Source organism: Agelaius phoeniceus, chromosome 2, assembly GCF_051311805.1.
Source record: "Agelaius phoeniceus isolate bAgePho1 chromosome 2, bAgePho1.hap1, whole genome shotgun sequence".
Lineage (NCBI taxonomy): Eukaryota > Metazoa > Chordata > Aves > Passeriformes > Icteridae > Agelaius > Agelaius phoeniceus.
Window position 1 is genome coordinate 87,415,296 of NC_135266.1, and position 19,861 is coordinate 87,435,156.

General features: G+C 47.0%; 2 protein-coding genes across 8 annotated transcripts in view; one reads left to right on the forward strand and one right to left on the reverse strand.

Moving 5' to 3' along the window:
• GDPD4 (glycerophosphodiester phosphodiesterase domain containing 4) overlaps positions 1-3,736 on the forward strand; it is a 39,065-nt gene extending 35,329 nt beyond the window's left edge. The window contains exons 14-16 of one of the 2 annotated variants that reach the window (XR_013180993.1): positions 321-487; positions 2,171-2,259; positions 2,755-2,799. Coding sequence is in view for 1 of the 2 variants with exons in the window: in XM_054628255.2 (XP_054484230.1) it covers positions 321-403; positions 2,171-2,259; positions 2,755-2,786 (204 nt within the window). In the remaining variant the exon portion in view is untranslated. Of the gene's footprint in view, positions 1-320; positions 488-2,170; positions 2,260-2,754 lie in introns of both variants that reach the window. The other variant, XM_054628255.2, reaches the window with a different exon arrangement.
• A 2,558-nt stretch (positions 3,737-6,294) lies between these two features.
• MYO7A (myosin VIIA) overlaps positions 6,295-19,861 on the reverse strand; it is a 97,945-nt gene continuing 84,378 nt past the window's right edge. For all 6 annotated transcript variants that reach the window (XM_054654307.2, XM_077174112.1, XM_077174115.1 and 3 more), the window contains 18 exons: positions 19,337-19,507; positions 18,219-18,336; positions 17,817-17,943; positions 17,533-17,702; positions 17,242-17,432; positions 16,583-16,707; positions 15,695-15,852; positions 15,057-15,210; positions 14,785-14,940; positions 14,326-14,431; positions 12,512-12,625; positions 11,339-11,426; positions 10,436-10,542; positions 10,050-10,235; positions 9,078-9,194; positions 8,519-8,602; positions 7,870-7,989; positions 6,295-7,141 (listed from right to left, as the gene is read on the reverse strand). In XM_054654307.2, coding sequence (XP_054510282.2) covers positions 7,052-7,141; positions 7,870-7,989; positions 8,519-8,602; positions 9,078-9,194; positions 10,050-10,235; positions 10,436-10,542; positions 11,339-11,426; positions 12,512-12,625; positions 14,326-14,431; positions 14,785-14,940; positions 15,057-15,210; positions 15,695-15,852; positions 16,583-16,707; positions 17,242-17,432; positions 17,533-17,702; positions 17,817-17,943; positions 18,219-18,336; positions 19,337-19,507 — 2,382 coding nt within the window. In that variant the 3' untranslated portion in view covers positions 6,295-7,051. The remainder of the gene's footprint in view (positions 7,142-7,869; positions 7,990-8,518; positions 8,603-9,077; positions 9,195-10,049; positions 10,236-10,435; positions 10,543-11,338; positions 11,427-12,511; positions 12,626-14,325; positions 14,432-14,784; positions 14,941-15,056; positions 15,211-15,694; positions 15,853-16,582; positions 16,708-17,241; positions 17,433-17,532; positions 17,703-17,816; positions 17,944-18,218; positions 18,337-19,336; positions 19,508-19,861) is intronic.

Consider the following 19,861-nt stretch of genomic DNA (forward strand, 5'->3'; position numbering starts at 1 on the left):
CAGTAAAGGGCAATTTTGCCAGAGAAAATGAGATGCCACCAGTTGATGTTATATTTGGGGTGAAGCTGAGAAGTGCAAGACCTGCCTTACAAACAAGAGGTCTCTGTGGCATTCACAATGATATGGTAAAATCTTCTTGGCTACACAACAGGCTTGCTTGTATGAAGGAGAATGATTTGGCACCAACATCCAGTGCTGAGTGGCCACTTTGAAGTGCCACCAAGTGCTTTAAACACCCAAGGCATGTTACAGCAGATGCAAACCAGGCAGCTGAACAGTGGTCCTTAGTGGTGGACACAACCTCTGTTGTTTTCTTCCAGACTCCACAGCAGTACAGCATCATGTGGATCCTGACAGATATGACCTCTGCATTCCTCATCACACTCATCTTTGTTCTGCAGTGGTAACTACCAAGTTGTTAATGGCCTGTTAAAAGATCCTAACCTGATCTTTTGCTCCAGGTGGAGGGAAGGAGGAATGCTTTCAGGTGACCTGAAAGGTTAAAACTACACTTGAAAACACTTCCTTTCCTTTCCTTTCCTTTCCTTTCCTTTCCTTTCCTTTCCTTTCCTTTCCTTTCCCTTTCCCTTTCCCTTTCCCTTTCCCTTTCCCTTTCCCTTTCCCTTTCCCTTTCCCTTTCCCTTTCCCTTTCCCTTTCCCTTTCCCTTTCCCTTTCCCTTTCCCTTTCCCCCTGTCCCTTTTCCCCTGTCCCTTCCCTTACACTTTCCTGTCTGGAAAGGGAAGAAAGACCCAAAAATCCCCCAAAACTTCTCTGATTCTCCTGCTTGCTCTCATTTTCTCTTCCATTTTGGCAACTTAGACATTGTTTGCCCTCAGGATTCAGTGGAGAACTGGTAGATTTATAGTAGCAACATAAACCAATTATCAAAGCTGCTGGGCTGAGAAAGGAACTGATTTTTCTCTTATTAGTATTTGACAGTGTTTCATTGGACTGATTTGTTAGGACAGCTCTCAGTGTTAAAATTTGAGCATCCCATGTCTCTCTGCACATGCCAGAGCCCCAGGAAATCCATCCTCTCACAGGAAACCCATCCTCCCACAGAAAAATGTCTGACTGTGTCACAGAGGCCACATTTTGTTTCCTTCCACTCTATCAAAGATTATTGGGAATTCTGGAGTTCATGGAATGGGCTCACCCCAGCTGGTCATGTTTGGCTGCTGGATGTTCTGCTCTGCCACAGTTGTATGAGGATCATGCCTGTGCCTCATCCCAGTGGTGCCCAAGGAAAGCAGGATGTGCTGGGCTCAGCTCTTCAGCTGGCTGGCTGCAGATGGGTGGGTGGGAGGATCAGAGCAGCCAGCCCAGGGGAGTTTTTTTGCAGGGTGCTGGCAGTACAAGCAGTACAAGATGCTGCTGGTGGCAATAAGCAGAAGTTTGGGAAGCCCCTGAGCGAGCACTCTGGGTTGCTGTTAACTGTGACTTGCTTTGGCATAGGAAGAGGTTGGAGTGCTAATATTGCTCTGGGATGGTGAAAAAAATAATTAATAGCAGTTTGGCAGTGATGAACTAGCAGCTGTATGGGAATTTTTGCTGGGTGTCCAGGTTTTTCCCGAGGCAAGGTGGTTCCTTCCTTTCCTTCCCCTCTTACCCTGCTCTGCTCTCCTCAGGTCCTGCTTTCCCCTTGTTTTCAAGGCTACAGGTTTCAGGGTGGTACACAATCACCCTTGTAAAGCATCACCACCACCATCAGACCTTCCCATGTCCAGCTCCTCCAGGATCATGTTCATGTTGTGTGCATTTCCCAAGCAAGGGCATCCCCAGCCCTCCTGGGAATCAAAGGGCCATTAGCAGTGCCTCAGTGCCCTGTGTGGTCTTGTCAGGTTTATGAACACACCAAAATCACAGTTTTTAAATTTCTCTGGCTGGTTTAGAACCAGTGTTTGTAAACATTCTGGGGGGGTTGGAGCTCTTAATTCTTGCTTAGAAAACAGGGCTTAATCAGAAAGTTGCCTTCAAAATGCTGCTGCACACATGAAGTGTGGATGCTTAGACATCAGTCATGCACTTGAGTCCTTTCTCAGTAAGAGCCTGAGAAAATCCCAAAATACCTGCCCTCACAAAGTAGGAAAAAGCTGTCCAAGGCAGCAGGGGGCTGTGAGGAACACCACAGCAGGCAGTGGCCTAACCCAGGTGCTTTGCCCCATGCAGGTGGCGAGAGAAGAATTTCTCCTGCTGTCCTGCCGAGGACAGTAACTCGATGATAGAGAATGGTGGCTCCTACAACAAATTCAAGACAGGTGAGTGGGGCAAGGAGAACAGCTGCCTCCTGCTCAGGGTGGTCTCTGTGGGAGTACTGAGATCCTGATGGGTGGATTGGTGGTGGGTGTCCATACTTTAAGTATGGAAGTGTCCATACTTAAGTAAGGAAGGTTATGAGGAGGGATGCAGTCTGGGTTATCTCAGCCCCTGTAGCAGCTCAATCCAATTGGCCCTGCTTCAAGCAGAGACTGGGGCAGACACCTCCAGATGTCCCCTCCAATACTCATTACTCTGCAATGCTCTGAAAAGAGACTCTGGAGGCACTGAGAACTCTTGGTTCTGCCAGGCAGGGTGGGATTGGCTGAGGACCCTCCCACACCCCACATTTCTGCACCCATGGAGCTATCAGCTATCATCCAGACAAAATGACCCCAGCTGGGCTGCATGCATTTTCAAACAGGTTCTGTTTGCTCACAGTGGCTGTCAGAACAGATGCAGATGTTTGGTAGCTCACTGAGTGTCTCCTTTTCCAGAGCTCAGCAACATGCCTGCCGTCCTGGCCTGATGTGGGCAGAGAGGGGACAGGGACCTGCCATCTCCATGAGGCCGGGGAGACCAGCTGGTGGGGGCTCAGATCTGCCTGGTGAGGAGGAGACATTTGCCTTCATGGCCCTGCTGGAGATGAGCACCAACCTTCCTCTCCTACAGCTTTTCTCACATTCCCATGCCTGTCAGGGATCCTTGGGGTACAGGAGAGCGCAGATGGAGTTGCAGCCATGAAGAAAACTGTGTGTTATGGTGAGATGCAGCAACCACATGGGAGCCACCATTTACCCGAGACCACTGGCATCCCACAGGGCAATCATTCCTGCTGTGCATAAGCCCTGTTTCCACACATGCTGCAAAGATCTGAGCATCCTCCAGACCTCCTCGTTCTCAGGTGCCCAGATTTCTCGTATCAGACCAGCCTCTTCTCCACACACTACCTCCCATCCTCCCCCCTTGCAGGTGTCCTCCATCCCCAAGAGCACACTATCCCCACCACGATGGTCAGGTGCTGCTGGCTGGCTCATTACAATCGGTATCTTTCTGTAACAGAGGCAGGGGCAACTTTGGTTTTCCTTTTCCCCACTCTTGCCCTGCCACAGAGCCTAACAGGACAATCTCTTCCCCTTGTCTGTGGGCGAGGGCATGTGGGGGCTGAAGGACTTTTCGGTGTCTTGGCCATGTAGCTACTGGGACTATGACCTGTAAGAACCACTTTTCTTCAGAAGGATGGAGCTGTGTGTGAATTGGTTCCACCAAGTGTTTGCTTTTCCCTTGGGAAGGTCTGTACACCTGTACTACAGCCTGAGATTTATTCCAATTTTCATTTCTCCCAGTGGCTGCTGGCACATAGTGGCTGCTCTGTAAGGGAGATGTAAACATCTCTCAGGTTTAAGCCATATCTTTCTACTTGAAGAAATAATATGTTTTTTTGTAAATTGCAAGTGATGTTTTAAATACATTTTATCTCTCCTATCCTGTTTTGTTCTTATTTCAGCAAACTGGGAAGGGGAAAGAATACAGTAGTCTTTACCTGATCTAGACTACAGATATTTCTTATATGTGAGCCTTTTGTTAAATGAAATGATCACAATGAGAGGGCAGCATTAAGTTTCAGAGTTACATCTGTGCTGAGAAGCACCCAAACATTTCCAAGTTGTAATTTTGGAGTATTTTGGAGGCTAGAAATGTTAAAAATGAAGATCCTCTTTTGGAAAAAGGCTAAAGGGCTGATGAATTGTTGTAGAGCAGCTCCAGATCTATGAAATATGGGGAGTGGATGGTGTTATATCCCCCTCCCCGTGCCCTGCATACATAGGTGATTCCTAACTTTTTGTGGGTACCACTCACGCAGGGAATGTGAGCAATAGAAGTAGGAGGTGGGGAGTGTGTGTATGTTAAGTGTGGTGTGCACCATGGGCTCCTCAGCCTGTGCCTTGGTGTTCAAGTGAGGGACTTGGCTGTGGTTCCCCAACCGCTGCCTGTAATGTACATTGGGAAAAGCCACCTCAATGCTCTTTGATCCATGTTATCTAGCTGCTTCTTGGCCAGCATGCACTGGTAACTCCCTGTACTCACCCTCCTCATCCTCAGAAGCTTTGCCTAGGCAGAGCCTGGCCACTTAGACCTGTGGTTTCCTTTAATGTTTTACACTGTCACATTTCAGCTACTATTTTTGTTGCTTCACAGCTAGCAAGGTCTGGCACCTTGTTAAGCACATGACAGGTCATCTGACTCCCACGCACAGACTTTCCACCCAACACTTCCTACATGCAGTGATTAAGCTCAGAACTTGAGTGGAAGATTCAGCCCTTGTCAAAGAGGACAAGCAATGGACTTCAGTGTTTTTTTTACCAAAAGAAAAGATTTCAATCAATTTCCAGTCTAGGTACACTGATGGTTTGTTCCCCCTTGATGGAACAATCAGGAATTGCTCTCATCAGGAATTGCACAGTGCAAGGAGAAGTCTTGTCCACAACAAGAACCCGGGAGCCCTGATCCCACCCCTCCCCTGGAGATGTCACCATGACTGCACAGTGCAGAACAGCCTCCCACAAGCCACTTGATGCTTTTTAATTGGAGTATTTCACTTGGACACATGTTTTTTCATGTTACATTGCTTGGTGTGAATACAAAGAGGCCAGCAGATGCTAATACATAAGACACACAGGTACACACACAAAGTCCCAGCCCTGCCCAAAATTATGGGGTGCATGGGATGCCAACAGAGCTGTAAGTGGAGGATGGTGGCAGGGGAAAGATGACCCAGGACAGCTCTGGAAAACACTGCTGTGCTGCAATGTCTGCTGAGTGTGCAATGGGTGGCAGGGATAGCTGGAAACTCAGAAAAAGCAGTGATGGTGTGGTGATGATAGGCATGTGTCTAAGGACAAGTGGGATCCCTGGGATAGCTGGATCATGGCAGCTGGGGAAGGGAGAGAAATGTCAGAGATGGATGGTGAGAAGGCAGCTGGGTTCCCAATGTAGCCTTGGTGTAACCATGCTCCCATCACCAGAGTGCTTTGGGTAGGGGATAATGGAAGAAGGGGATCTCCTAGCAGCCCTGTCTGGATGGTGGGTGTCTCCATGCAGCCTCTCATTCTCTTTGATGGAGTAGCCAAAGTCATAAGTCACTGCTGCATCCCACTTGAACGTCACAGTCCTCGAGGTCTGGTAGGCAGCACTGCCAATTCTGCCGGGCACACCATGGTGCTGCAGACCTGAGCTCAGCTGAGCTTAACAGAGCAGCGTGTGACACCCCACAATATGGACTTGTACAAAAGCAGTCAAACCCAGCCCAATGCACAGGAACAAGAGAGGCCTCAATATCTACTGAGATCCACTCAGTGTGGGTTACAACAACACCAGATCTTGGTGGACAATTGTCCCCTCTCTTGATACCCCACATCCAGCCATGTCTTTGAAGCCTGGATTCTGGAAAGGCACCCCCCAGGCTTCTCTCCCTGCATCCTCCCAGACACAACGTGGTTTCAGCCTCCTCTCTGCCAGCAGGTCCCGTCTCTGCTCCAAAGTGGGCTGGTCTGCACTGTGTGGCATTGGGTGGCAGATAAACAGCCAGCAGATGAGTACAGCCAATCAAAGATGGAGAAAAGACCACCAAAGTCAAGGGTCTGCCCTTCTGTGAGTGGTTCAGGTCCAACTAGGACTCATGAAGAGCTGCTTTACACAGAAACACACACAAAAACCACAATAAAATTATCAGCTGGTACAAACGCGATGGCCAAGTTAATGTTTGAATTACAGCCCAACACAGGCTTAGCTTCAGTCTTCCAAACATGGGGTGTTCAAAACTCCTATATCCATATTGAAGTTTGCAGCAAAAATCAAGGTTAATTTGTCTGGACACAGGGAGCAAAAGGAATTAATTAATTTTCCAAGCTTCACTTCCAGCTGAGCCCTTAGGTTGAGAAAGATGTGCCTTACTCAGCCTCTGTCAGTCATGGCTCTTGGGGAGTCTCTGGGCAAGGGTTTGTTCTGCAGGTCAGCATCCAGATACCGGCACGAAATACAGGATTTTTTTCCTTTTTAATATTTTAAAAAATAAATAGAAGAAGAAACAAAACTTTAAAATTTGTTCTTTAAATATTTCCAGCATTGCACGGATAGGACTTTAGTACACTAGCCTGTTCGATCAGTAGTTTGTTTATTCTGATTCCTAGTTAAAATGTGCTCCTCCCTGCCTGCTTTTTCTTTCTGTACATCTTAAGAACACAGTGTATTCTTTTGTAATGACTAAAAAACAAGCCCTGCAGTGTTCACTGGACATCTTTCCAGCATGGGTTAGGGCTCGCTTATTCCTCTTCAAACCTGAAATTCCCAGAACTTCACCAAAAACATGTTAGCATCCTAACAGCTCTCATATTTAAGAAAAGAGCAACAAATGAAAACAAAGCAAGCCACACACACACACAGACACACACACACACAAAAATCCTCATCCAAGAGCCTTTGTGACCTCCTGCTGGAGTGTCTTTGCCTTGGTCACTCTCCGAGAGCAGTGGTGTCCCCTGGAAATCTTTGAGGTGCAGGATTGAGTTGGGATGCAGGGTGAGGAAGGTGAGTAGGAGGTCAGAGATAGTCATCTTCGCTGGAAGGGGAGGTGGGATTGGAGCCCTCAAGGTCAGAGTCCATTGAACTCCCTGATGGTGTTCGGCTCATCTTCCACATCTGGGAGGCAAAGTTTCTTGCCCAGCTGCAAGGGTATCCAACAGCCCTCAGCTGGTGAATTAGCCCCATGACCATGTGCCAGTGGCTTCTTGCAGTTCACTTGCTACCCTTTGCACTCCTCTGTTTGCTCATGGCTGTTAGCATCTGGCTGATGTACGAGGTCAAAAGATCATCCATCTTGTACCCCTGAGGAGGAGAGGGAAGATGTTACCAGCCTCCAGAGCACAGCTTACAGTCTCTGGTTTGAGCCTCCTGAACACACTGGCTACCAGTTCTTGCCTTGCCAGTGTAAGCCAAATTTTCAGGTACATTTTGACCTATTCCACCATTTTCCTTGGGTGAAATGTCACCACCACAAAGAACACTGTCCAAACATAATTTGCAACTTTGAGATGAAGGAGCTCCCTGTCCCAGGATGCTGCTGAGGTTGAGGACATAGGGGGCTTTGGATAGGACATAAATTTTCAAAGGGCCAACAAACTACTGAATGCCTCAGATTAGTAACAATCCAAAAGGAATTTTTATCCTTTGTGCTTTGGGTTTAAGATAGTTTAGGAGAAGGTTTATTGCTGTGATTGTTACTAGGGACAAGCTGGGTAAATGGTATTGGTTAAAGGGCTCAGGAATACCCCTTGAGCCCATATCAGCTTTAATGTGTTTTTAGTCTAGTTATAGGGAGCAGTCATTCATGCTCCTGACACAGCAACATCCCAAGCACCTTAGGCTTGCTTGTTAGTTGGATGATGGACCAAGTGAGAGCCTTGATTCATTGAGCAGAGCCATGGGAAATTCAGAAGAAAAAAATTGTATCAGCGGCTCTTCTGAGAGACCACTTTCAGCCCAGAGAATTCCTGAGACACAATTTGCTGCCAAATCCAAAGTCAGGATTTGGTCTAATGTTTAATGCTTCTTACCAGGGAGGTCTCACAGAGCAGCTTGCTTCCTCTCACCAAGTTGCCAATGGTTATGTGGAAATACGTGTTGCCACTGCTCCAGTTGGAGATCTTGGTGAAGGGGTGAGTGATGAGAATATCCTGGTGGGAACACAAAACTGACACTCAACATGCAAGAGAACCTCAACTTCCATGAGGGGCTGTGGACACTTCTCATTGTCCCTGTTCACTTTCCATCACAGCAGGCCAAGGATGTCTAGTGTGAGACTCATGGGAATGGCAGTGAGATCAAGACTCCAGATCCTCCAGAGCTTGTGGAGGACTGCTACAATAGAATGGCCATGCAGGTGTTGGAAGTAACTAGTAGGATCTCATTACTCCAACTCCTGTCCTATTGCCTGTGAAAGGATTAAGGAAGGAGTGTGTGCATCCTCCAGGCACAGGGCCCTAATAGTTGATGCTCTCAATCCACATTTTGTTGAAAAAGTCTGGGCTGGCTCTGTGCAACAGTGAATTTCCACCTCCAGAAAATTTTCTGTCTATCCAGCCTTTCTAACCTGGCTAAAAGAGAACTCTCTAAGTACTGAACAACACGCTCTTTAGGATGTCTTCTGTGAGGGCTTGGGGACTGGGCTCAGGAGCATCTGGTGAATGCCCAAGTTTTGCTTACCTTGGTTTTGGGATCAATGAGGCTGACTCCATGCTTATTGATGGCAATTAGAAGGATTTCTGGATAATTTGGCTCTGTAGTTTGCTGTGGGAAAAGAGATGAACTGGTTAGGGGATGTCAAGCAAAATCAGACCCCTTCCTGTTTCCTCTCTCCCTGTCTTCTCCTGACAGCACTGGCTTCTACTGTCCTTGATGGAACTGTAGTGCCATGGTGGGTGGTCTGGATTTGGTTTGTGGTGGGTACAGACACATCCCTTGGGAAAAAAAAACAGGTTCCCCTTTGCCTTGGTAAAACAGAGAAGAGCTCTTGTGTGTTCAGCAGCACAGCTGTGGGAACAGCCCCAATGACTGAGATATACTGAAGCTCTACAATGCTTCTGTCTGGGTAAAAAGGCAGAGCAGCAATGAACGAGTGTGTTTTCACATTTCCAATTAAGAGTATTACATTTTTCCCTGTTTCATCAGGATTGTCCCAGTCTGGTTCACATCTGGAACCCCTCTGTAGTACAGGGCTCCTGATCTTGGATAAAAGCTGCCCGAGAACCCCCAGGGCAGGTACCTTCACTTCAAAGAATGCTGATCCAAATGTAGGCCACTTGAAGATAATCTTTAGAAAGGCAAGCTTGGCTTCTTCTCTCGTTTTGCCTGCATGTTTGTTGTAGTATGCCACGATGGACTGCAACAGAGAACACAACAGAGACGGAGGGTTTGCAGTACCTGGCACCAGGGATGTTTGCAGGAAAGGAGCATCAGTTCCACAACGACAGACTCATAGAAGAGTTTCGATTGGAAGGGACCTTTGAAAAGTCATCTAGCCCAGCTCTCCTGCAGTGGATAGGGCTGCCTTCCACTAAAGCAGCTTGCTCTGGGTCCTGCCCAACCTGACCTTGATGTTTGATTCTAGCCTCTGTTCCAATAACACTTCAAAAATATGCTGGCTGGTCACCGGAGCAGGGCCTGGAACCAAGGTAGGTCCTTTTTAAATAAGCTGAGCTGGTGACTCCATTAAAGAGATTATAAATTGTGATTATCCAATTTATGCAGCAGAAAAGACTGAGAGACCTTCAGCCCAGAGATCCTGATATCAGATAGGAAACAGAAAGCACTTATTGGACTATTTCTTGGCAGTGAGATACTTCTAATATTTTAAGGCTAGACCTGTTTGCACCTGTGCCACAGCTCTCCCTGTGTAAAGCAAGAAGAATTTACCCTTTACTCAGTAGTTTGCATTAAATGACAGACCACCTCTTCACAAGAACATCTCTTAGCCTGTTTCCATCTGGCTTTGCATCCACCAGTACAGCCAGTCTCAGTCCAAGAAAACCCAGGGCAAGGCATGTGTATGTGAACATGCATGTACAATCTCTCCCGTTAGTGGTGCCAGGGAAGCTGAAGCTCTGGTAAGGCTCCAGAAGGACCAGGTGTCACTGATTTTGGTAGTCCAACTTCAACACTGAATGTTGGACAAGTCACCTGAGAGACTGGGCATCTCCCAGCCAGGCCTGGTCTAGGAATCAAGCTGCTGGTTTACCCTTTTCCAGTCATCTGGAGAGAGCTGCCGGATGAGGTCCTGAGGCACCAACTCCTTCAGGAGTTTGGGGATGCTGGGGAAATAGGACTTGTCATCCTCAAACTTGACCCGGTAGATGAGAGCTGCCAGCTGCAGGACCTCTTCCCGTGAGCACTTGTGGTAGCCACGCAGGTACTTTGGTAACTCCTGCACGGAGGAAAGAACAGCAGAAAGATAGAGAGCATGTCTGTGCACCTTCACCCTCACATGCTAAATGGAGTTTGTGGAGGTATCCAGGCCCCTGGCTAAGAAGCTGTTGCCTGGGAACATCTGCAGATGGACAAGCCTTTGCAACCTACTCCTAATCCATCCCAAGTCTCCATTGCTACTGCAGAGTCCTGGCGCACCTGGTAATAGTGGAAGATTGAGTCTGCCATCGAGTCTTTTCCAGGCGTTGTGTTGGTCCACAGTTTTTTCATGAAGAACACTTGGTAGGTGAGGGAAGGCACTATACCTGTGCAAGTGAAGCAAACATAACAGCTGGTGTGAGTATCAGCTGGGAATCGGTGTCTGCATCCAGCAGTGCCCATGTGCCATCACAGCCTGCAAGGACAGGGGCATTCACCAGGCCAACTGGGCTCTGACTTTGCAGAACAAACCACGTCACTGCCATGCAAGGCTTTAATAAGGTGGGAAAAGTGTCTGGGTTCACTTGCACAACTGTAATTCATTGATAGCACCCATGCCTAACACAGGACAGAAGAGTTGTACCTTGGAGGCACCTGTGTCTTACAGCCACTGGTAAATTCAGCAGAGCTGCAGCCAGTTCCACTTTGGATGTGGTCAGTGAGGTGACATGAATCCCACCACTGAAACCTTCCTGCAGGCACTGCCTGGAGAGATGGCCTCCAGCAGGTGCTTCTCACAGGGGCCAGGAAGAGCCTTGGAGCAGAGGTTTTGCTGCTCCTGGATGGATCACCTCCCAGGTGATGTCCCCAGGGATGGTGCAGAGAGCACCACTCCCATCAGTGTGGCCCAACAGATCACAGGATCACAGAATCACTGAGGTTGGAAAAGACCTATAAGATTGAGTCCAACCATTAACCTAACACTGCCAGGAGCACCAGAAACTATGTCCCTAAGCACCACACCTACATTTTTTTGAACACTAGAGGACAGTGCTTCCACCACTTCTGTGAACAGCCTGTTCCAATGCTTGTGGCAGACTCTGTGGTCAATCTCGTTTGAAAGGGATGGAGGGCAGTAGGAAGGCTGTGTGTGACCCATGCTGGGAAAAAAATCATCATTACCATCTTTTGCTGGTCTTGCTTTCTTTATCCAGTCTGTCAGGTGTCTCACAAAGTCAAAGAAGAAATCTCCCTCCGGCACACTGATGACCTGAGGGACACAGCACATAGTCACAAAGGCTGAGCAAGTAAGTCATACAGTAGGATCACAGAATATTCTGAGTTGGAAGAGACCCAGAAAGATCATCAAAGTCCATCTTCTGGTCCTGCATAGGATATCTTTAAGAATCACACCATGTGCCTGAGAGCATTGTACAGATACTCCTTGAACTCCGTTAGGCTTGGTGCCATGACCACCGCCCTGGGGAGCCTGCTCCAGTGCCAAACCACCCTTTGTGTGAAGAAAAGGTTCCTAGTATCCAACCTAAATGTTCCCTGACACAGCTTCATGCCATTCCCTTGAGTCCCATCACTGATCACCCCAGAAAAGAGATCAGTGTCTTCCCCTTCTCTTCCCCTCATGAGGAAGTTGCAGACTGCAATGAGGTCTCCTCTCAGTCTCCTCTTCTCCAGGCTGAACAAGGCAAGTGACCTCAGCTGCTCCTCACACACCTTCCCCTCAAGGACCTTCACCATTGTAATAGCCCTCTCTAACAGCTTTATTTTCTTCTTATATTGAGGTGCCCCAAACAAGTGGCAGGACTCCACAGGCAGGGTTGGCCATTGCCCAGCCCATCTCCTGTGGTTGTGCTCACTGCTTTGCACTTCTTACACTGATGTGTTATGAACTGCTGATGTGAGAAAGCCAATGCCAGCACCTTGCTTCAGGCTCTGCCTCTAATTTCACCACTTACTCCTTATTGCAACTTGTTTCACCACCACAACCCTTCTTTTCCCTTCCTGATGACTATCTCCATAGATTTCTCCCAGTTGCTAGAGGCAGCTTTAAGCTGCACATTTTTCTTACTTAGTCCTTTCTTATAAACCCAACTCAGGAACAGACTAGGAGAGCTTTGCCTGTCTGTGCTTTAAGTCCTTTGGGGTGACTGCTGTAAGTCAGGGCTGTGGGACTGCAAACCTCACCTGCATCAGGTCAGATCTGACTTAGGAATGCCACACAGCTTGCAGAGAAATGCTTCTCACCACATGGCTCTGGCTCCAGCAATGTGTACCTATTGGCAAGCAGGTTGTCCTGGGTACCTCAGGGCTACTTCAGCCCCTGGGTGGGTCACTCACCTTGTCGGAGATTTTGACAAAGAGGCTGAAGCCCTCAGAGGACTTCAGGAGCAGCCTGTTGGAGATGTTCTGGCAGAAGTCCTTGGCTTTCGTGCTGGATTCCACTTCAAATGCCTACAAAGAGAGGAAGATCACCACTGCCATCTAAGGGTTAATTTCCACTTTTTGCTCTCTTTGAGGACCTCCAGGTGCACATGCACAAAGGAGTTTAGATGTCCAAAAAGGGGTTTAGATGCCCACCACCAGTGAAATCAGTGACACTGTGGACTGGGACTCTGGGCATTGAAGGGATGTCTGCAGAAGCTCTGTCATGCTACTGCTGTACCACTGCGCTTTGTGATGCTGTATCTATATTCTGTGCTGGCTTATCTAGAGCTCCCCATGCAATGCAAGAGATTTTTCTGATCTAACAGTGAAGTGTCAGAACTATTTGCTTGAGGAAAGAGGGGTGGGAAAGACAGAGTGAGAGATCTCCAGGCTGATTTGTCCTGCCTCTCCAGAGATGATGAGGAAGTCAGATGCCTGGCTTAGACTAGGTCTAAGCCAGATGCCTGGTTTCTAGATAGCTGAATAGAGGGGAAATGATTCCTGTTTTATGGATATCTAAAGCATGGGATGTTTAAAGGTCTGTCCCATTTGTATGCACATTCCAATTCTGGTTTTGCCTTTTGAGCTGTGCTCAGCATTTACATTGCCTCAGTTCTGCTCTGCCCACTTAATGAGATTCAGCTCATAGCAGTTCAAGGAACTTAAGCTTCTGACCACCACTGAACCACCAAACTACCAGGACCCACGTTCCACATCCCACAACAGTCTGATTTGGGGTTCAGCGCTGCTAATGCTCAGCACCCCATCAGTGCAGATGCATGTTGTACTGGAATGATGCCACTCTCTCCACCTGGTGACTTCCATGGCCAAACAGATCACAGCAAACCCATCCAAGTGTAGAAATCCCCACATCCTCCTCCTACTGGCTCTCACACAGATGCATGTGTATGAAGTAGTGTCATGTTCAATGCTGGTTATGTAGGAAAAAATATTCAAAGTGATGAGAAACCCCGAGAGTTCCCTCAGCTCTCCTTTACAGTTAAACAAGGGCACTCCCAGCTGCTGCAGAGGAATCATCCTTTTCCTTCCATTGGTGTGGACTGTTTTACAAATAAACCCACTTGGAAATACAGAAATTTAGTTGTACCCAGGGGTATGAGGGAAGAGAGAGATGTGAGCCTCATAGGAAGACCAACCAGTAGGTGAGACAGCAGTATCTGCAAGGACATGCCTATCTGCTCTGGCATCAATATGACCAGCTGCCTTACCAGCATGTAAGATGCTTAGTGAGAGCTTCCTGAGTGCAGGTATCATTTCTGTGTCATCTCAGGTCAGAGGGGATAATTTCAGTCACTTGCTTGCCAGTGCTGCAATAGTCTGCCCATTTCCCAAGGGGGCCCATCATGGTACCCCTTTGGGTATTGTTGGGTGGACAATATCTGTTGGTTACACTCCAAATAACTGAGAGCCAAGGCCTGTGAGCTACTGTGAGTGAATGGATAAGCCCATCCAGTTTCCCTCTTTCTGCAGTTATACTCTAAAGCCTCCAGCGAACACCAGCAAAGCACCCATGTCTTGAAAAACACAGCTCACAACAAATCTGAGTAGACGAGGATGGATCTTCCTTGTTACGCTTTGGCCCAGAGGCTTCTGGAAAGGCTGAGCTTTTCTGAATCAGAACCAATATTAGCCTCTTCTGAGATTTTTGAGAATAAGAAAGTTGACAACCATCCTGACAGAAAAGAATTTCCTTCTCCCCCATTTACCTCATCGGTGTCATCAGGGAAGTAAACCTTGTGGAAAATTTGGGTCGTTTTATGTTGAATGGCTTCCACTTCTACCAGATGGGGTGGGTATTTTCTGGATCCGTTCCTGCAAAACAGGAGGTGGCAAGTGTCACAGCATCATCATAGCAAGAATCCTTTTTAAATCTTCCCCTTTTAGTGCATATCCTTTTGAGTAACTTCAGCCATTTTCTTAATATTATTTTTCTTCCAAAAAAGAAGAAAGTGACTGAAATGGACCTGGATGAAGTTGATTAATTTCTATTTTTCTGCACTGCTTATCAGAAACCCAACGTCCCTTTTAATCAGTTTGGTGGAACAGAGAGAGGCTGTGAGCTTTCACTGTGCCCCCAGACACCAAAATATCTCCCAGTTGTATTTTTTCACCCATATTTGGAAGTTGTGGTACAGTCAGGACTAGGAGGTCTTTCAGTGCCATACCTCAAGGCTTTCTGGAGTCTCTGGATGCAGTCGGCTGCCAAGGGGTGATGTTTCCGGGATTGCAGGAACCTCTGGACATGGGGCAGGAGGATGTTACTAGGAGGGAAAAGGCCTGTACACAACCACAACAGCTCCCAGCCTTTCTCTTCACTGTATCTGCACAAGAAGAGACCCAGGAGGAAAAGAAAATCACTCGTGGCACGGACACTTCAGATCTGCTTTGCCCAACACAGTCTAGTGCATTTGGGCCAAGGGGAACAAAGAGCTCTTACTTGATGTGGTTGTCTGTGAGCTGCTTGAGGGTCTGGCAGTAGATTTCATCCTTTAGGGGTTCAGCTTTCAAGGCACCTTCAAATATTTGGTCTGTCAGCTCATTGACTGAGCGGGTCCTTTTGGATGGGTAGTCACCCATATATTTCAGCACAGGTGGGAAGTAGGAGTCAAGGATGAGCTAACTGGGATATTTGGTGAAGGCCCTCTGTTGATGACATTGTTAAAGACATCCTACACATGACTACAGAAGTGGCTGCAAAGGAATATATTCAGCATCAAACTCTTTCCCCAAGGCCATGTGGACTGATGAGGGCTGTGGCTATCCACAGCAGGTGCATTTGGAAGAGAGTCAGCTGAACCAAGACAGAACAGTGTCAGTGTGTGTGGACCAGCAGGACTCAATAACTGGTCTCTGAATCCTCACTGATTAAGAAGTAGACATGTGTCAGATTTCAAGGATGCTTAAGGTACAGATTTGTGGCGCAGACCCATTTCCAAGCCTGTGGCATGGTCCCACAGCCCTTAAGAGGAACCTCAAACCTTTCTTTGGGATTTGCTCGGAGCCCTAAAGAGCCGGTTCAGCTCTTTGCCTGTCAGACCTGTTGCCCAAGGGGACTCCCAAGCAGAGGAAGGATATCAATAAAGGCCATACAGGCTTCTTGGGACAGCTCCTCACTGCCCAGGATCTTCTTCAGCAGTGGCTGTTTGATGGGCTCGCGGGTGTAACACCACAGCTTGTCCTTTCCACGGCTCTTGGTGATCATGACCCGGCTGAGGGTGTGCTTTGGAGGTGGTCTGGTGGCAAATACAAAGCAAGAGATGGAGAGATTACAGGGATAATAGGAAGAGCTTATGGCCAATGTTTCACCTTGGACGGTTGCTCACAGCACCTGGCTAATGAACTCTTACATCAAAAGGGACATCACGATTTAGCAAGTATCCAGGTCAAGCTCCGCTCAAAGAGAACCACTTGTACTCTCCTATGGCTCAGGAGAGTCTCTTGTAGACCCTACTCCATTAATGACACCACAATCACCTACCCCACCCCTAAAAGCTTCTAGCCACAGGAAGGATGATGGCAATGAATGGTCAGGCAGCCACACTGAAAGAATATTACCTAGCAGTATAAGCCTGACAAGGGGAAGACATCTCAGAGGATCTGATCTGCCCGTTTGGATTGCCAGCCCATCCAAACAGAAGTGGGAGCTTTGGTCAGCTGCATTCAGCAGTGGTGCACATTTAAATTTTTGGAGCTGAGATGAAAATGTCTATATAGCCTTAAGAACATCCTCCTACGTAATATTAAATTTCAAATTGCTACACCTCTGCTGAGAAGAAATCCTTTATAAAACCTTGTCTGTGGAAAACCTGCAGCTCAAATGCCATGACCTAAACTAGAGCTTGCAGTTGTACAAAGTCACACAATGGGGTATTCAGAGTTTTTCCCAGTAGGAAAATTTTCCTGATTCCCAAGTTACCTGCAGATGGAGTCCTATAATTTTTGAGAATGGTTAAAAAAAATCACCTAAAATAATCGTAGGAAAATTCCTCCAAGGTGTATGGCTTTACTCTTTCTTCACTGTCTGAAACTGCCATCTGAGAGGTTCTGATAACATCTTGTCGTTGGTCAGGGGTCATTGTGACCAGGGCCTGTGGGATGAAAAACTCTCTGTTACCTGGTATCTGATGTATTCAAGGAGAGGAAGCAGATACAAAACAAGAACAGTGAAAATGAGAATAATCCATCAATTCCTGTTAACAGTCAGTTAGAACTGTGCAGTTGTCATTTCTCTGTACCATTCTCAGTCACTAATGCAAGGAATAACAAGTATTTCCATAGTGTTGATCACTTCCTAAGGAAGAAAATGTGCTCTGGAACCTACAGCTCCACATGTGAATGTAGCAGTTCCCTCCAACCACAAACACACCTTTAAGCAGCCAGGCCAGCTGAAAGGATTTAGCACAATTCATGGACATTCCAAGTCACAAGTTTGTGGTGTCCTAAGTGCCAAGATAAGAAGAAAGGCTGAGATCACTTCTGCCTTGGACAACTTGTCACCTCTCTCATCCTCTTTGGTTTCTGCCTTACGTTCAGGGAGACTTGGGCCAGATCTAAGCAGTCCATGAAGGCTTTGACTTCCCTGGACATTGTACCAAGGTGTGTAATTCCGTAAGACTGCTTACCACGATCTCCAATGGAGGCATGGTGACGGTAGGCAAGACATAGACGGAATCAGTTGGGAAATCCCCTCTCTGCTTGGTCCGTTCATTGAACCCATTAGCCCACCCCGAGTTCATCACTTGTTCTCCTGTGTCCTGGTCCAGAACTATCAGGTCTCCTTTAAGGAAGCTGAGGAACCCAGATTCTTCTCCCACTGCAAAAAACCCAACCATTGGTTAGAACTGTTTTTTTTTTTTTTTTTCCAAATTCCTCAGGAATATTATGTTTACCACTGAGCTGGGCTATTTACTTGCCTGGATTTGGGTTGTCTTGGAGAGTGACCACATACTTGGATCGTTTCCTTAGTCCTTCAAGGAAGGCCACCACCAGGTCCCGGATATCCTCTGCATTGTTGGAGGTGAAAGTGTATTCATCACCTTTAATTGTGGCCAGGGTGAAACTCTGCCCTTGCAGCTTTCCTCCTCTGGGATGTATTTTTATAGGAGACAAAAACATGAAACATAATGAAATCCAGAGGCAAAACCTGAAAAAAGACTGATCTATGGTGAGATTGCCAGCCCAGTCTATTCCTCCTTACCTGCTGCTTGACACAGCTGTGATCTCTGGGAAAGAGAGCTCTAAGAGAACCTGCTCCTGTTCATCCACAAAGTACACCCCTGTCCAGTTGACAGCTACAATCACATCATTTTTAGGCAGGCTTGGCCCTGGGGTTAAGACAAGACACTCAATCAGCTCATGAAGGGTCTTAGGATACAGAAAATGTTTCAAAGGAGGATGCAATGATCAAAAAGCTCTGTGTTTTTTAAGGGAGAGAAATAGTGGCAGACCCAAAGCCTGAGCCATTGCTAATCAGGATGCAACAAAAAATAATGTGTCCAAAAAAGACCAGCTGGATGGTCCCCTTCTTGTCTCTGGAATCCCCATCTCTCCTTTTGCTTTAGAGCATCTTGTGCTCTGGGGATGTGCTCTACTGACTCACCTGAGAATTTGAAGGCTTCATAAAACCGAGAAAACAGCAAAGGCCACTTGAAACGTGCAAAATCCACTACTTCTTCCTTGACCTTTTTTGGGTCTGCCCTCTTCTGAGTATAAATTCCCTACAGGAAAAAGCAAACCACAATGAACATGAAGCAAAACACAGTTATATCCAGGAAGAGAGCAAGGAAAAATCAATCCATGTAACCTGAAGATCTTGGAACAAATATTAATGGAGGTCTCAGTGGGGCTAAGGGCCAAACTACTACAGGAACAAGTGACAGTTTGGTCAAAGTCCTGGCCTTCAGTTCCCACTTTATGGAATAATTTGACTTGGAGAAAGCTGGGAAAGCATTTGGAGTGACCAGACTCAGTGAGGTTTGTCTCACTAGACTGTGGGTTTCCCTAAAGTAAGTGTTTGCTTTTCAGCTTGACATTCCTATAGCTGGAAGCAGACACTCATCCCTTAAGCCTCTTATTTAGGGCATCCTTAGACACCTGACACTTCTGTACAAAGCTGACAGGCTGACGGGGGATGTGCAGGATCCAAGTGAATCCCTGTGTCTCCACTGACAGTTAAGTTGAGGTGAGACTCCCTATGCACATGGAGATGTTTACATAGTAGGGATTCTGATCTGAAGCTGGCTCCTGATGTTAAACGAATGCCCATGCTCATGCCAGGAACATCACCCCTCATGAGTGGTCATGAGTACTGGGTAATGAGTTATGGGAAGTGTTGTCGTGTGAGAGTGTCACAAATGTTCTAATTGAAGCCAGGGAGGTTTTATACAATACTTGGCATAATAAAGCCCTAACGTTACCCAGAGACATGAACCACCTCTGTAATACCACCGGTAACACCACAGTCTTGTGTAACAGGAATGCCACCCCAGAGATGGTGTTTTGCATCTCAGAGTAAATCTTCTGAGGATGTCTTTTGTCAGATCTTGAATAAAAAACAGTGCTAAAGCTGAATATAGTTAGTACAAGCCCTGCCCTTTCTCACAGTTTTACCTTCAGGCCAGGCTAAGAGCTGAGCTATGATGTCTGACACATGTTTATAAGGCAAATGAAGCTATTGAAACATGACCTGGTCCTCGACAGGTGATCTATTGTCCCCACCTTTTTATGTGCAGCTATAATGAGCTGAGCCCATTTTTCCACTGTTTTTGAAGCTGTGATCTCTCTGTCTGGAATGTAGGATGGAATTAGATTTAGCAGCCTTTCCAGTACCATTTCTGACCCATAGTCCACATAGTACTGCTGGGAAGCCAGTTCTGCCAGATCTTCCTCCTGTGGGAGCCAAATAAATCAAGTTAATGCTGTCACCAAGTCATCACAACATCCATCCTCCACCACTCAAGAAGCATGTGGTGGAGGCTGGGTGTACTACATAATTGTGTGGGGATGCTTCTTTTGGCAGAACTTCACCTTTTGCACCTTTTTACACATCTAAAGTTCAGGGCATTGACCACTGAAAGCTATGATTAAGCCTTACCATGTTCATTGTTAAGAATGCTCATGCAGCACATGGAAGCTTCCAAGCCCAGTCAAGAGGATCTGACTACTGTAGCTCCTGTTTTCCAAGTGAGTACCATAATGCCCAAGCTAATGGGTGTCCAGGGAGGAATATTTATCATGCCCTTC